Raw genomic sequence first — 17026 nt, forward strand, 5'->3', positions numbered from 1 at the left:
CGTGGCACATGACCCATTAGAAAAGCATCATGAGATCCCTCCAGCCCCACGGCACCCCATCTTTGAGGATTTGGGGCCTACAGTTGTCCCCAACCCTCTGGGTTCCTCAGAGAGTGCCTTACTGTGTAAGACCTAGAGGGTTATATACTTCAAAGATTGTCCTCTTCACATGTCATCCCCCAGGCACCCTCCTTCCCATCCTTCCCACCCACCTTTCCCTCCTTTTGATCCCCAAATAAAATAACAAAGAACTCAGAAAATAGAATTTTAAATGCTTTATTAAGTTTGCAAGCGATAACAGGTTAAAAACAAAACCCAAGCACTGGATTTTGCCAGAAACAGCATGTTAAAGGGACTGAGTTGAGGCAAACACCCCGGGCACTGCTAAGATGACACAGACAGTGACACAGGTGACATATGGCATTCGACGCGTGGGGAGTCTTCGTGTGATGACAAAGGGAGGGACCCAAGAGGGGACCCCGCCGAAGACAATAGGAAGAAACAAGATGGAGGGCCACACTAGGCACGGGAGGTCAGGGAGGTGCCTGCATCAAGGTGATCTATTGGGGAGAACTGTAAATTTGGGGACACAGAGGGTGGTCGGCAAATGCCTCTGAAAGCACCCATCCTGTCGAGGCAAATTAACACTGGGTGGGTGGATTCCAGCCGAATGGGCAGGTAATTTAGGGTGCCTCGAGATCTTTTGGGTATCAGGCCAATTCACACTCTCCAATTGTAACAATTTACTCTTTTAGTTTCTGTCCAATGTTCCAAATGGCCCATTCTTCAGGCACTTGCAGAGGAACCCTCTATGCCATGGTCGGGCTGACACACACCGCCCCCAAGGGTGGTGCCAGTCCTGTCACCTGGGCCCAGAAGCCTCAGGCCTCTAGACTGCTAGTGGACTGTTGGGCAGGGGGACTGCACTGGAGGCAGAAGTGGGGGTGAGGTAAACCTCCAGCCGCCCTGGTCCCTGCCACAGTCCTAGGCACCGTGGGGTGGCTGCAACGGCTTGCCAGACCCTCGGGCCTCGGGGTCCAGGTGACCCCGTGTACACAGCTCTCCTGGCTCTGCAGGCTTTAAGCCTCCTAGCTTCCCCAACTCCAGGCCTCACCCCACCCTGCCCACAGGAGGTCTGTAGAGCTCCAGACCTCCTGGGGACAAGGTGGGGTGCTGAGAAGTGGGCAAGATGACACTAAGGGCCGAGGGGAGGACTCCCCAAGTACTCAGAAGGCAGCCACTTGCTCCAGCCTGATGGAACCTGTCTACTTCTACATTCCCTTCCCCCCCAAATGGCAGTGGCCAGATGGGGGCCCCATCTTTGTGGCCTCCGAGCACCTTCCTAACACCTGAGGGGACACTGTCCCACGCCCCCTCCACTCCTCAGAACTCCTGGGGACCAGCCACTGTCCTCAGAAGCCAGGCCAGGCAGCGGCCTTCTCAATTCCTTTTATTTCTCTGTGGGTGCGTGGCCAGCACCCCACAGAGACTCCACTCCCAACTCAGGCCAAGCGACAGAGACAGATTAAAAACAAAAATCAATAAGGGTGATAAATGGCGGAGAGCAGGACATGATGGTAATAGTGGCGATGATGACTCAATGCACATTCATTACTTGGTCACTGCTCCCCTGTTACTTAGGGAGTGGGTACAATTGATTATATGCGCTTAAAAAGCTAGGGAGGGATAAAAAAAAAAAAGGAAAGACGCCCCAAGAAACAAAAAAGAGGGGAATAGATCAATTGGCGTAAAATTTGGGCTCCTAATTCTTCTGTAATTCTGCAAGTTGACCTGTGCCTCCTCCTGATTCTTCCATCCAAAACCTCTCTGGGACCACTTCCTACCCATAGCTCCCCCCACCCAGCCCCCACTGCCCCCCACCCACCCCTCCAACCGCCAGACTTCCCACACTCCCCACCATCAGTGTGAGTCTCCTGGGGAGCCCCTAACAAGTAGGGGCTCCCCAGGAGACTGACACAGATGGCCCATAGGTGTGTTCAGGGTAGGGGGTATCCCCCAGATCTTTCCTCCTAGAAACACACCCAGGTGTCAGACTACTCGGGCAGCATGTCTTACTCAGCAGTACCATCTCCTTATCTGGCCAAACTTATTCTACACTGGGGGAGGCCAACGCACAACACAGATACGCATTGGCCCACATGGTGGGCTGAGGAGCACTGGGCTCATGCTGTAGGTGCCCAGATGGAAGTGAGCCTTGTAGGAACACCTCCCTTCCTAGGAAAGATAGAACTTACAGCCTGATCATACACAGGGCCCACAAGCAGCAGCAGAAACTAGATGGACTGGGGGGGGGGGAGCTCAAACAATGCAAACTGCTCAGGGAATTTGGGGTGAATCTTGGTTTGCAATATGATTTTAATAGTAGCTATTCAGCCATTTCAATGTTCTTGTCCAATTGTTAGGGATATACATACATGTATGAATGCGTGAGGTGAGTGTGTAAGTGTAGTGTATGTGCGTGCATATATGGCGCATACTTGTGTGTGTTTGTGTGTGTGTGCGTGTCTGTGAGTCTGTAGGGATGTGTATAAATGTGCTTTTTTTTAGGTAGGTACAGAAAAGTGAGAATTTTGGGATTTGGGGGCTTGTGCCAATTAAGTTTTGTTTCCAGTTTTGATGTTCTATTCCTATCCTTGGGTTATTTCACTCAGCCCCATGGTGACATGGTGGCATTTGTGATGGAATGGCCAGTGAAGAAAGAGTTTGGGTGGCTGCTGTTGTTCTCAGCCAGCTTACAATAAAAGCACCCTATGTGAGTGGTGATAAGGAGAGGGTACTGAAGCAATGACATGCCACCTGCAAAATTTTGGGTCCCCTTCCTTTCTTCTTGGGTTCTGAGATCCAAGTCTAAGCCAATTTGACTAAAGATCCAAATGGGATGAAGAGGAAGGGGGCGGGGCGCCAAATTAGTTTATTTTGCCAATTGTTTCTAAGCCAATTAATTTTTAGTATGTTTTTAGCCAATTGATTTTTTTTTTGTTATTTAATTTTTAAATGAACAGTTCTGGTGTTTCTAAAAATCCAATTTGTTTTAAAGGGGACTGAATGTTTTAAAGTTTTTTGGGGTTTTTTTTTTAAGAATTTAAGAATAATTTTTGGGGGGGTCACTTGGATTGTTTAGAGCCAATCAATTTGGTTTTGGTTTTGAAGAGCTGCCCGATGGTGTGGGGCAGGGGGAGTAGCCTGATGTGGGGAGGCGGGGCATGGGGGTAGGTGGGGAGAAGCCTAGGGAAGGAAATGGAGCAGAGAGATCTTAGTGTGAGACGTGATGGTACTGTCCCTTGCTCAAGAGGAGGTCACAGAGTGATGGTACTACATTGCAGAATTACCAAACAATTTGGTTCACTGATGATTGCTGGACATCTCCGAAGAGGCTCCCCCGTGGGCGGGATCGATGGGTGGTAAGGCGATCAGGGGGCGGTGACGTTTGGCCTCTCTGAAGGCTTGGAGCTCTCTGGCGAGCATGCGACCCCGGCGGGCACGCAGGAGGGCAGGCAGGCCTCTGCGCAGGCGCTGGACGGACTGTCTCCAGGTGTCGTATTGGAAAAACTTGCCCACGGGGTATCTGGGGAAGTCGTCCTTAAGAGGAGGCGCTAGTCAGCAGGTGTCAGGGTATCATGTTAGCCTGAGTACCAGGTCTCACATGTCCCACCCCCTCCCCCCGCCCTCATTAGAGTCACATCAGCTTATGGCAGCTCCCCACAAATATCTATGGATGAACTCCATGACACCCCAAATCAAGAAGCTGATGGTCTCTTTGTCCCACCCCACCATTTCCCCAACCCCACCTCACTACCTAAAAATTTGCCCTCTGTCCCAAGCCTCACCGGAAGCACGGTCGGAGAGGTCGACACGTCCCTCTCGGACTTGGCGGGGGTGGCACAGTATGTCTCCAGGAGGGCCAGGTCGCAGCTGCGGAAGCAGCACTCCTCCACGATGCCACGGCTGCGACGGTTGGCACGGCTTGAAGGCCTGCCTGGAAGTTCCACAGGAACAGAGTGCTTTAGTCAACATCAGCTGGGTCAGCACCCATTGGGTGTCCTCCCCAGCCCCCAGGGAAGACTGCAGAAGGAAGAAACTACCCCTGCCCTCCCACTAGGTCACCCTGCGTGAATGAGGTAGAAGTGTGAGCCAGGTGGGCCAAGATGCCCAGAAAGGAGAAATGAAGGTGCACGCTGTAGGACCAGCCCCTGGCCTCTGGTGCCTCCTGCCTGGCAACTAACATGGCACAGCCTCTCTGTCTCACAAACTCCATGCAGACCAGAGGCCACACTGGAGTGGTTTGGAAAACAGGGAGGAGGGAGAGGGTGAGCCCCGCAAGGGGGCCATGGTGGACACAGGTGTGGTCCCTGGACTTGGAGCCCTGGCCTGGTGCCACCTTGAGCCTGAGGGGCCCACCCCCAACCCCCAGCACTGAGCTGAGACAGAGAAGATAGGGTAGGAGAGAACAAGACGGGAGGGGAGGAGTGAGGCACCCAAAACCAACTCCCTTCTCTTCTCCCGTCTTCCTTCTCTTCCCCCACGCACTCAGGTCTGTGGCTGGGTTGGGGGGTAGAGCCACTGAAGGCTACACCTTGGACCCTTCTATTCTGGAAGCCCCCCCCCCTTTGTTCAGGAGTGGCTCCCGGAGCAAGGGCTGGTCCTGCAGTGTCAGAGGGCGCAGAGAAGCCAGGTGGCTGGCGGGGGCTTCAGAGTGACCAGGAGCAGGAGTGGTTTCCAGAGGTTTGAAGTGGGAGTACACTCAGAGCAGTTCACAGGCAGGTAGGTAGAAGTGCAGAAGAGGAGGCTGCGAGTCCAGGACCAGGTGAGGAAGATAGAATGGCCCATGCCAGCAAGGAGAGTCATCCATTCTGGTGCCCCTGCCCTCCCAGGCATGCCCCACCTGGCTGTTCCCCATTGCTGTCTTCTGCAAGCAGGGAGCCCATGCCCAGCCCCCACCCCCACCCCCAGGCTGGGAAACCAAGAGAAGGCGTGAGCAATACTAAAAGCAGATAAGCAGCCCATGTTGTAGCTCTCTCAACCTGGCCAAGACCCGATGACCACATTTGGTTTTACTTTTATTAACTATCGGACTTTAAGTGTGAGACCACAGCCCTCCCCAAGTGGGAGGGGGTAAAGTAAGCCCAAGGCCAAATCAGCATATCTTAACTGTCACCCCACCCACAGAGGCCTGATTCTTCCCTTCCCCTCACCCCATGTGTCTGGAGTTACTTACTGAAGTAAAAGCCGCGGTCCGAACAGACAAACTGAAGCGTGTCAACAAGCTCCCCACCGCACAGGGTCTCGCTGGGGCGGTAAGCAGCAATGCAGCACGAGGCGAAGGCCAAAGAGATGAGAAGCACCAACATCGACTTCCCCATTGGGATCCCCATTGGTATCTGGAAAAAGAGATGCAGGCTTTGAGTTAGAGGTCCCAAGCCACACCCATGGTCTCAAGATGCTCCTCTCCATCAAAGACACCTATCATCTCTTAATTGAAAATGCAATTGAAATTTGAAAGGCAGTGTTCTCATTATTTACTTGACCTGCAAAAACAGGAGCACTTGAATTGCAGAGGTGACAAAGCACTTGAGCGTGGAGAAACTCAATGGGGCCAGGAAGGAACCCCGTGGTGGCTTTGAACTGTAAGAAACCCTCAAGGACCACCCACCCACAGGCGCAATTGTAGCTTGACCACACCCACAGCAGCAAGGGCCAGTGCTGGACACTGGACACTGGACCTGGTTTCCATGTTATGACATCATGGGGGTGGGGCCAGCCCAAGGGCACATCACCATTGCCACTCCTACTCTGGCCTCAAAGTGCTGGCCAAGATGGCAGATAGCTCCACCCCACCCACCGTGGAGCATGTGCATCCAAAGGGACCAGTCGCCAACCTCCCTGCCCCCCCCAGCTGGCCACCCCTCCCTAAGCAGCAGAGCCAGCTCCACCCGTCCAACCCCCACTCCCAGGCCATGCTAAGCAGGGCCCAGGTCAAGAATTCAATGGTTAGTGCAATGGGACTGCTGGCACTCCTGTGAGCCTTGCTCTCCAGGGTCACCCGGTCCTCCGAGTCCAGACTTTCCTGGGCACCTCAGACTTCAAGACAAAGCCTGGAGTCCCTTACCGGGCCTCAACTCTTTCTATCTAGAGTCAGGGGCCCTGGAGAGTCCCTCTATGGCCCATAGGTTCATCTTCCTGATAGGAACTAAATTCTACTCAGGGTACTAGAGACAGCAGTTCGGGTCCCTGGGGGGGCTGAACACTCCAGCATGGAAGGACACACCCCCTCCAAAGGCCAAAGATCGATCGAGTGGCCACAGGCTGGGGCAATGGTTAGTTAGTTTCTTTAGGGACGAGAGGCCATCATGGCTCACAGTAAGCCACCCTTGACCCTCAGAAAGTAGAACCCTCCAGGCCGCTGCCCCAGCCTCTGCTCCACAGGCCCAGAAAAGGATTTGGTGCTGCAAAGAAAACATGTGAGAGACCAATGCAGAATAGTCAAGAAACAAACTTGTTTGAGCTCCTGGGGAACTAAAAAGCACCTTTGCCCACCCCCTCTCGAAGACCCAGACCCACCGCCCAACGCCCTTTATGCTACTACCACCGCTTGCGATCAGCCAGCCATGGCTGCAGCGGTTAGTCCTGGGGTGGGGGGTGTCAGACAGAGCTGACTTCGAAGTCCCTTCCCAAAGCTGGCTCCAGGTCCAGCCCAAGTGGCTAGCAGAAACAGGCAGAAGGCTGACCAAGAGGTAAGGGATAGGTGAGGGTCCAGGGAAGGCCCAAATCTGCAGGAAGGGGCAGGCGGAGGGGAAGGAAAAGGAGAGAATAGGGCAGGTGAGGAAGCTTGGGGCTTGGGGGAGCACCGGACAGAGGCCGGGGAGGACGAAGGCTTGTGAGAGGCAGCAGGCCCGGCTGCAAAGGCAGAGGCCCCAGGCTAGCCGGTGCCCTGACCACCCCACGGGGCAGGCCGGAGCAGGATGGCAGCAGGGTCCTGGCTCCACGGCCCTGGTTACCTGAAGTTGGATAAGGAGGCCGCTGGGGCTGGAAGAGGAGGAAGACAGGAAAAGGCTGGAAGGCTCTCACAGGAGAAGCTAATGTCCAGTTTGCGAGCTGGTCAGTGCCTCGGCTTTTATGTCTGAGTCGGCTCCTCCCAGTCCCGGCTCCACCCTACCCCTACCCCCCTCCCTACTGACCACTCCCCCCCGCCCCCTTTGCACCCGCCCCCTCCCTCCTTTCAGCCAGTCCCCTCTCTCCTGCACCCCCAACAGCTAGCCTTGGTCCACTCTTTAGCAAAGCACCAAAGTGGGAGGGGGGCCTCATCGTGCGCCCCCAGCCCTCTCTGCACAGACTAATGGGGGCGGGGAGGGGGCTCCTTCCCACATCCTCCCATGGAAAGTTCCACCCAGTAAAAGGCAGGGGCAGTTATTCCTGTTTAGATTGTAACATTTTTGCTCTTCCAAGCCCGAAACCCGCCCCTCTCCCCACATTCCAGGTTGGGAATGTTGGGGATAGAATTGGGGTGTGCTTGTGTGTGTGTGTGTGGGGGAAACAGAGAACTGTGGCGTCTGGATTGATTGTCTGTCTCCTTTGCCAATTTGGGGGGGCTCCTGGCCCCGCCCATCCACTTTTCTTCTCTCAGTCTCATTGGCACCAAGTCAACATACCAGGGTGGGCTTCAGAGACTCTACCCCCCTCCTCATCACTCAGCACCCTGGGGGGACAGGGCCTGCACAATACGAATCAAACATTTTAAAGCCGCTTATTCCTCCTCCCCAATACGCACCAAAGAACCAGAAGTCTCCAGTGAGTTCAACTTACACACCCCCTCCCCACTAGTCCCCAGACCCCTGCCCCCTCCCCCACCCAACGGCGCAAGGGGGAGCGCGAGTTTGCAGAGGGAACGGCCCCCAGCCCCCAACCCGGACCGCACCAGTCCCACCAAGCCCAGGCTAGGCCCTGCGCACCCGCCTGGGGCGCCTGAGAGCCCTTACCTGGAAGCCGGCGACGCTGCTGCCCATCTCCCTGCTGCGAGTATGCAAACCAAACAGCGGGCGAAGGCCCTTCTGCCGGGCACTCCTCTGCCAGCGCCGCTCTGACCGAGTCGCAGAGGCCGAATGTGCGACGGGACAGAACGGGGAGATGGCTTTTTGGTGGGGGGGGGACGTCTCTTCTGCTTCTTTAGGGAGGATGGGGTGTCTTAGGGCTGGGGCGGGCTAGATATTATACTTTCGGGAGGGGAAAGGTATCGGGAAATGAGGTCAGCTGTTGTATCAAGGATAGTGGGGGGGCAGAGATAGTGAGAGAGATAGAGTGAATGTGAAACGGGGGGGACCACAGAGAGGGAGAGAAGAAGAGAGGACAGCGAGAGGCGGGTAGGCTCACAGCGGGAGAGGACGGCACGGAGAGAAACAGAAAGCGTATAATTAATCTGCGAAGTCAGAGGGAGGACGTGAGAGGGGAGGGAGTCTGAGGCGAGGAGGAGCGGGGAGGGGGCGGGAGGGGAGCCTAGGAAAGGTGGCGGGTAAGTGCGTGCGCGGGGGGCGCACGCAAGCGGAGGGAAGAACGCAACTTCGAAGGGCCGAGGACGGTGCTGAGGGGGGAGGAATGGAGGCGTCACCCTGGCCACGGGCACCCAGCTCGGTTAGGGCCGACGGAGCCCTCTGCCGTCGTAAGCCCGGGCCTCTGGGGGGACAGGCGTGGCGGCGCCGCGGCCACTCGGGACTGCAGCGAGAAGAGGGGAGCGGCCGGGCTGCGCGCCGGGGAGGGCTGGAAGGGGGAGCGCGGGGGATGACAACGCCGGCGACCTGCAAGCCGGACTGCCTGCGGTGGGGACCGCCTCCTCTGGCGAAGCAGGAATGGGGTGTTGAGGTAGATAGAGGAGGAGGCGGTGGGGAGATCCGCAGGCCCGACGGAGCGCGGCCCCGCCGACGGCGCCCTGCGCGGGAGTTAGCAGCGAGGCGGCGGACGGCGTCGACGCGGGGCCGCCAGCCCGGATGGAGGCGCTGGCGGGCCGAGCGCGGGCGGGCGTGGGCTAGGAGGCGGGGGCGGCCGGAAGGGGGGGCCGGGGACCCGCCTGGCCTCACGCAGCTCCGCCGGAGAGCAGGCGAACTCTGGGCGCCAACGCCCGGCTCTTATAGCCGCGCCACCCCGCGGCTCGGCGCCCGCTCGGGCCCCGCTGGCCTTCCGCCCGCGCCAATGGGCGCCCGTAGGGCCCTCGCCCCGCCCCGGGACCGCCCCCGCAACTCGAGCCACGGGGGGGTGGAATGCGGGCCAGGGGCCATGGGCGCGGGGATGAGGGTGGGGGGGCGTGCGGTGCGGGTCCCGAGGCTGTGGGGGTGGGGGGGATGGCCGCCCCAGCAGGCCCACGAAATACCGGGTACCCGTTCCAAAAAACATCGAGGCCCCATGTCATGTTTCCGGGGTGCCCTGTCCTTGTGCGACAGGGACGCGTGGTGTGAACCGACGTGCGTGGCACCCTAGGCCTCAGTGGCGGTGAGGGGATCTGTGCTCAGTTAGGGAGTTACAGTTAGTGCGCGCATCCTGGCACACAGAACTCAGGCTCAGGTAGCTGGGTGCTGGGCCGACGGTCCTCACTGGGACCCTCACAGAGACCTACCTGACAAGGCCCTCACAGGGACCTACCTGACAGAGCCCTCACAGGGATCTCTCTACCTGACAGGCAGTGGCGGTCCCCAGGATCGGCTAGGGTGGAGCCCACAGCCGCCACCTGCCTGAGCAGGCCGGGCGGGCTGCGAGGCACCTCGAGTCTCAGCCAGATCCCGAGCGCCCCCCGGTGCTTCTCGTAGGATACCTGAGCAGCCTCGGGGGGCCACCAGGTGCGCCACGAAGGGAAAGCTGGTTTGGCCACGCCAGAGTTAGGCCCTGCGTGGAGCCCAGCTCAATGTCTGCACCCTTAGGCAGAGAAAGAAGCAGGGCGGGAAACGTAGCTCAAACCATACCTGTAAGCCAGAGCTCACTGGAGTGCGTCTAAGCAGCGCGCCTTTGGGACCCACCCAGAATATCCGGATAACAGTTCCCCCGTCCTCAGTGCGTTGAACTTGCGTAGACGCGGGTTCGGCCCCAGGGGCCACCACAATAATTTGGGGTTCTGAGGAAACCATCTCCTGGAAGGTTCGGATGATGTAAGAAAGCCACTGTGATTTTTACGGAGTCAAAACCACTCACAAACCGGTGCACTCTGCTCCCCACCACCCCGCACTGTGCACCTCTAGGAGTGGAAGGGGCCATCACCGGCGGAAACCCGCACACCCCGGGCTAGCCTCTGGGCCTGGCCATCAATCACCGAGCCCGCGCTCTGCGCACGCCTCCCCAAGCCCTAGACCCGTAGGGCCAGAGGCTCCCGGGGCTGGAGGCTCCAAGCGGCCAGCCCCAAGCGGCCGGAGCGCTCAGCGCCTCTCCCTAGCTTGGCTTTGCCCAACGCTCTGCCCTTCCAGCTTCCTGGCCGCCAGGCGCTTTCCCTATCACCGCGTTGTTTGCAGAACGAATAATGTAAAGTGGCGCGTGTTTCGGGGCGCCCAAATCAAGAGCGCCCCGCCACCGAGGGAGAATCTATCAGCCCGCTCCCGCCCCGCGCTACTCGGCAGCAACCCTGGGGACTAGCTGCGAGGTAGCCCGGTGCCTGCAGCCGCAGAGCCGGGGCGCGGGTTGCGCACCATAGGGAGCTCACCGCAAGGCCGAAGGTCGGGTCCGAAGGCGCAGGAGGATCCGAGGAAAAGGGCCGCCGGAGAGGCTCTGTGGAGCGCAGTGGACGCTGATGAAGGTGAGCGAGACCCCAAAGGCAGTCCCCAGTGTCCCGGGGCAACGCCCAGTCCGTTGAAAGACCCGGGGACAATGCCCAAATTTGGGGGAAACTGGGGGCAATGCCCAGTCGTTTTCCTGGACCAGGGAGCAGCACTGCCCACGTCCTGGCCGTCGCGCAGTGTCCTGAGCGCGTTTGGGGCACACAGACTTTTCCAAAAGCTGAGCTGCCGCCGGGACACCGTAGGAAACTGAAGAGGCTGAAATCAATGTTAAGCACAGGACAGGGGAAGCTGCCGAGAGTGGCCAGTGGAAACAATGCTCAAATCTCGGGGATCCCAAGTCAGACCCTTGTTTGATTTGCAGCCCTGTGAATAAGTGTCCCAAAGTAGGGGGACTGGAGGGAGACTGCATAAATGGGAAGACCGTGGTTAATCACTAAATTAGAGATCCCAGAAAAATTAGAATCCAAGTTGGGAAATGAGGGAAATTATTCCATGCAAAAAAAATAGGGGACCTTGTGATCCAGGCCTAACTTGGGGAACCCAACATCTTGGTCAGCAAGCTTGGGAACCCACAAAATCCTAGACTAATTTGTAGAAATTAGTTAGTTATTGTTGAGATTAAGAAAATTCCCAACATAAAATTTAGGGGAGCTTCATTTTAATTGCTTAAAATTGGGAGATGGAATTTTAGGGATCAAGGTCAATTCTTTTTGGGGTCGGGCGTGGAGACTAAGATTTACCCTTGAGGCCAGTGGACCTTGTAGCACCCGGGAAAAATCACCTCTGTAATTTCGGTGGCTTCAAAGAAGTCCTTCAGAGAATGGGGAAATGCTGTCTAAATGTGAGCGAATTGGGAGTGCAGGCAGTCCATTTGAGGAAGACAGAAAATCAATGTCGTTTAATATTTTAATTTCTTAGACAGATTTCAATTGGTCTTTTTGTTGAACAAGGGGGAAGTCTGTCTGTTTTCTTGGACATTGTTTGTGCTTGGAGAAAAGTACTCCGAGTTTTAGGAATCAATAAAAATTACCCAATGAATGTTGAAATCTAAATTGCAGGGAGTAGAATTAGCTAAAAAAAAAAAATTGTAAGGCACAGACATTTAAAACCTAGGACTTGGGGGATCTGGGATGTTTTTCACCGCGCTTTGGGGGACCATAAAACATTGTCTAAATTTAGGGAAACTCTGACAGGAGTCATAAATTCTACAAAATTCATTAAAATTTAATAAAAACCCAACTCTTTGAAAGAAAAAAAATCTCAATTTGTTTTGGAGTTCCTGAATTTAGGGGTCCTAGGAAAATAATTTCTGAATCTAAAGTTTCCCAATATCCTTGGAGCACTTTAGGGCCAACTACTACATTTTAAGGAATAAAGATTATAAGTTCCTAAATCATAAGTTCTGAGAATCAATGCCCCAAATTTGTAATCTGTAGAGATTTTGCAGGGTGACTTGGGGAGGGGGAGTTGAAATGTTAGAAGCTGAGTGGGTACATGGCTGGCACTACAGCGGGTGATAGCAGAAACTTTGTGTGACCCAAGACTAAATGTGTTTAGGGGCCTGGTTTAAAACATTGTCTAATGTTTGAGGACACTCAGCAAGGGCCAATGTGAGGAATATGGAGAAGGGCCCAGGATGGTACTGGACTTTACAACTAGCGTTTGAATTTAATTTTTTTTCTTTTTAAATTGGTAAGATAGAAGGACACAGGGACTCTGAATATTTTGTGCAGAGAAAATGCTTAAACTGCTCAAGCATTGGGGATATTCAACATTCTAGTATAAAGGAAATAGGCTTTGGCCAAGGGTTAATTTTGTGCCTTTTGTGGCCCAGAGAGACATGTATGACTTAAGAGTATAGAAAGCTCACGCCACATGTGAGCATACGCCTTAGATCATTACTTAGCCTGCTTTGGGGGCTTGCATGAGAGTATTTTAAAGAGTCCTAACTGTGGCCAGAAAGCTTGCAGGATCCCTAGAACCCCCCATGTGCCCCTTGTGTGTGTGTGTGTGGGTCTTGTTGAATGAATTTTAGGTGTAATTGGTGAAGGCAGTCCCTCTATTTTTCTGGAATCCGGGAAATGAGTGTAGGCTGCCTTAGTTGCCTACATTTAGGGGAGGGCATAGAAAGAAAGGCTAGAACTTTGAGGGTTCCAGGAAAATTGTTAAAGAGATCTGGGCAGGTTTCAACTTGTAAAGTTTGGGGTTGGGGCAACAGACTACAGAATCTAGTGTCTTATGTTCTACACTAATAAAACTGTGGGGCGGGTGTTGAGGAAAGACAACAGGGTCAGTGCTGCAGAAATAAAATGACAGGGACACGGGAAAATACCCCCCCCCCAACACACGCCCTGTGGATACAGCACCTAAAGGCTGTGACATTTTCCCGAATAAAGAAAATTTGTCAGAAGGCTTATGTTTAAATTTTAGGGAACTGGGGTAGGAGCTTGCATATGAAACTGTGAAGAGACAGGAGCAAACGTGGGGGCCCAGTCCACATAATCTATTTTGAGGGAGCCAGCAGAGGCGGAATTCCTACCTTTTGAAATGTTTAAAAATCAACTGTCAAGGGGGAAAAAAGATTTCACTTGTGAGAACAAACGCGGAAAGATTTTGGAGGGACGGGAAGGCTATGCTTAAATTTTGAGGATCTCAACGCCTGAGGTGCAGAGAAGCCGGCAAGTTGCTCTGGCTGCACGTAGACCACAGACAACTAGCGCTGCATTTGAGAAACTGAGCTCCGAAGACAGGGAGCCAGGATCCGCGGTGCCAGGGAACTCACACGGAGCAGGGGCGCCCTCACGGGGGAACACGGGTGCGGGAAAGGGGCGCAGGCAGAGCAGACAAGGGAGCACCCGCGCAGAGGAGCGCGCGCCCGAGCCAGCTTTTTTTTTTTTTTTTTTTTTTTTTCGTTATTTTGCCTTATAGTCACCCAGAGGCCTCCGGAGACGAAGGCCAAGCCGGACGGCGTCGGCGAGGGAGGGGAACGTCGAGCAAGCAGCCGCCGCTGCTTCCCAAGGCTCCCTGGGCTCCGGGCACCCCGTTCGGCTCCCCGCCGCCCCTGCGCCCCACGCGTTCAGGCGCTGCGAGCCTAGGCGAAGCCGCGGCGCGGCGGCCGCTGGGGGCAGGCTCGTCCCTGGCTCGGTTTGGGGGCCCGGGGCACCCCCAGTGGCCACCCCTGCCCGGCCTTGCGCCCCGCACGCGCCGATCCGGTCTTGCCCGCTCCCTAACAATTAACAACGAAGGAATCAGTTTTGTTTGGATAGTATGGAAAGAGGGAAGAAAGTGGGGGAGCAGAGGAGAAAGTGGGGGGAAGAGGGGCACAAAATGACACACTGGTGGCAGTGGCCAAGTGCCAGGGCCCTGATTTCGTTTTCTCAGAAAATTTCTGCGACTAGCCTCTCAGTTCTGGCTGGGGAAAGTCCAGTACCTTAAAGGCAAATATTAAACCCACACACAAGCTCACCGTGCTGTTGTTGGGAACAAAGCCACCCCCTCAAAGTTGGGCAATGCTGAAGGTGAAGGGCCACATTTCTAGCGGGACCTGGGGGTGGGGTGTTGGGGTGTTAGACAAGGGAAGAACTGGGGAGCAGCAGAATGGGGGAAACCCTGGGGCCATGACTGTAAGTACTTCTTGTCTCTATAGTCACCCATAGAGACACATAGAGGACAGTATGAAGGGAGAATTCTCAAAGCTGGACACTCTGGGGAGGCAGGAGTTAATGTCCTTGAACAGGTGTGGGGACCCAGGCAGGGTGAGGCATCTCCTTCACATTAGCTTGGCAAGACTGAGAGAGCCCCCCACACCCATTTTCCACCCAGAGCATGAGGCACGTGGGGAATGTTCCCCTTTCAAATTCCAGTCCGCATCAATCACCCCAGTGTCCTATTCCAAGAACATCTGGCCTGTCTCCCCCCGCAACACACCCATGCTGCCCCCCTTCCACCAGCCTCTATCCCTGGCTTTTCTGGCCTGCATGGGTGTGTGCCTATAGACTTGAGGAAGCTTCCAGCGAGGAAGACTGGGGTATGATGATTTCCCCATTCTGGGGGGACTTGTAAATTTGTTGGGAGTGAGGGACGTTAAAAAAAGAAAAAGAAGAAAGAGAAGAAGGTGTCTGTCAACACCCAGCCTTTGTGAAGCCAGCAGGCTACAGCCCTCTGCTGAGGGTCTGCTTTAAGGAGAAATAGCAGGCTGGCTCCCAAGGGGCAGCTGGAAGGTTTTCCACCTTTCCCCAAGAAGTGGCAAGGCTTGAGGATGAGCAAGATACTGGGGCCTGAGCCCCACTTCCAGAGTTCTGCTTCCTTGCTCCTAAGGGGCATCTGAGAAGGCAGCAGTAACAGCAGTGGCCTGTTTCATGGCCTAATCTCTGCTTCCTGCCCCACAGAGGTGCCTTGGAAAAGCCACAGGAACGCCCCAGAGCTGCACTCCTGGATTTTTGCCAGGTAAGGAGATTCTGAGGTCACCTTGGGGTGCCCACTGAAGAGCCACCAGAGCATGCAGGCAGGGTAGGGTGGAGCACGGGACATGCATGTTCTTTCCTGTACATGGCTGCCCATAGAGCCTTCACCTGGTCTTATTTAGTCCAAGGGGCCCACAACAGCTATAGAATGTTACCGAGTGCTATAGTTTCCTCTAGGCAGGGCTTGACCCACTAGACTTCAGTCCCAAGGGCACCTCAGTTGCTGCTTGCCCTGCCCCACACCGTGGCAGTCCAAGTCTTTCTGGGCTTAAAAGCTCAAATTCTGAAGAAACTAAATACCCTTTAAAATTCAGATTTACCCCTTAAGCCTTGCCAGAACCCTTCACCAGGGGCTTTGTCTGTCTCCCTTCAGGCAGTGGGCCTTCCTTATTCCCCATGTCTCTTCCAGCTCCTCTGTTTCCGAAGCTCAGCATTTTGCACACCCAGCTCCTCTCTGAGGGTCCCCAGTATGCTCTTGCTCATGCCCTGCCAAATGGATGCCTTCTCTAGAGGCCACACTCTGCTGGGCTGTGGATGTGGCCACCCCACAGGGACTCCACACCAGGAAGACCCAGGCAGTGCTCTGTGTTACCCTGCAAGCCTGGGAAGTTACCGTGGGAACCACCAATATGAGGATTGCACCCCTAGGCTGATCAATGCATTCAAAGCCAAAAGTAAGTACGAGTTACTGCGGGGGGGGGGGGGGAGGGGGAGGCTGCACTGCCCAGGGAGCAGCTGAGAAGGCCATTGTGCTGGGTGGGGGTGGACTGAGACCAGGACACTATGTTAACCGCTTTAGTGTCTGAACCAACACTTAAAAAAGATTTTTGGCTTCTCTTTGGCATGGGTATGATAGCCTGGAAGTGCAGTAGGAGTTCACCTGCTGGGCCCCACCCCGCCAACTCTGGGAGGCTTGTGCCACTTAAGACGTAGGCACAAGGACACAGACACACACACTGCCCACCCACAACCTCCAGTGCTCTGCCAGACGCTGAGCCTTTGCTTTCCTGATCCCCAGTACCTGAGCAGTGAGCTGCAGGGGGCCACAAAGCAGCAGCGCTTACTCCAGCGAGTCCGCAGTGCATCTGGCCCCAAGCCCTTTCTAGCAGCCTCCCATCCCCGTCCACACAGGAAGCCCACAGCCTCCAGAACACAATGGAAGCAGGACACGAGCTCTCCTAAGGCCCCTTTGCACGTCTCAGAATGTCTCTTTGGTCATTATTTCATTTACTGTTCACAGTTCAGCCAGGAGGCCTGAGACTGTCACACTTTGACAAATGGGGAGAGACACAGAGAGGTCAAGCCCCTCGTGCACGGGCACTACAGCTGCAACTGCGTAGCGGGGGAGGGGGAACAGGAACCCCCACGGCCAGCTTTCCTCAGTCTCCCAGTTCTTTCTCACTAACGGTTTCTTTTTCTTCTTCTTCCCTCAGATTCTTTTCTCATCTGGAACCTCTGCCTTTCCCTTTTGGGCTGGCTGACCTTAACCCTCAGCCCTTGCCACCTTTGTCCCCAGACTCCTGGGAGCACAGCTTCACAGACCTACAAGCTACAGAGACTGCCTGATGCTTACTCTGCCTACACCCGGTGTTCCAAGGAGAGGCGCCTGGAGCCCACCTGATTACCAGATACCAACTGTGTGACTGAATAGACTTCCCAGCCTCTGCCGGTCCCTTGGCTGCAGGAGACTTGGCTGGAACCCTGCAGGAGTCCAGATGTGACCCTGTGCTAGAGACACCTCTGTCCTGATGGATGAATGACGGACACTCACCTCTGGGGAAGGACTGGGGCTGGTGG

General features: G+C 55.3%; 1 protein-coding gene across 6 annotated transcripts; it reads right to left on the reverse strand.

Annotated features, from left to right (window-relative positions):
• Nucleotides 1-260: 260 nt before the first annotated feature.
• Igf2 (insulin like growth factor 2) lies at nucleotides 261-17025 on the reverse strand. 6 transcript variants are annotated; one of them, XM_051193445.1, is made up of 4 exons: nucleotides 17001-17025; nucleotides 5237-5399; nucleotides 3849-3997; nucleotides 261-3600 (listed from the first exon to the last, which is right to left on the reverse strand). In XM_051193445.1, exons 2-4 carry the CDS (start codon nucleotides 5391-5393, stop codon nucleotides 3364-3366), a joined length of 543 nt encoding a protein of 180 aa, XP_051049402.1. In that variant the 5' UTR covers nucleotides 5394-5399; nucleotides 17001-17025; the 3' UTR covers nucleotides 261-3363. The 6 variants fall into 6 exon arrangements, with proteins under 6 accessions (XP_051049402.1, XP_051049397.1, XP_051049398.1 ...); XM_051193440.1 differs by lacking the exon at nucleotides 17001-17025 and adding an exon at nucleotides 9963-10139; XM_051193441.1 differs by lacking the exon at nucleotides 17001-17025 and adding an exon at nucleotides 9963-10139 and having other exon boundaries at nucleotides 261-3614.
• Between the last annotated feature and the right edge of the window lies 1 nt (nucleotide 17026).

The sequence above is a fragment of the Phodopus roborovskii genome, unplaced genomic scaffold (genome assembly GCF_943737965.1).
Source record: "Phodopus roborovskii unplaced genomic scaffold, PHOROB, whole genome shotgun sequence".
In the NCBI taxonomy this organism is placed as follows: domain Eukaryota; kingdom Metazoa; phylum Chordata; class Mammalia; order Rodentia; family Cricetidae; genus Phodopus; species Phodopus roborovskii.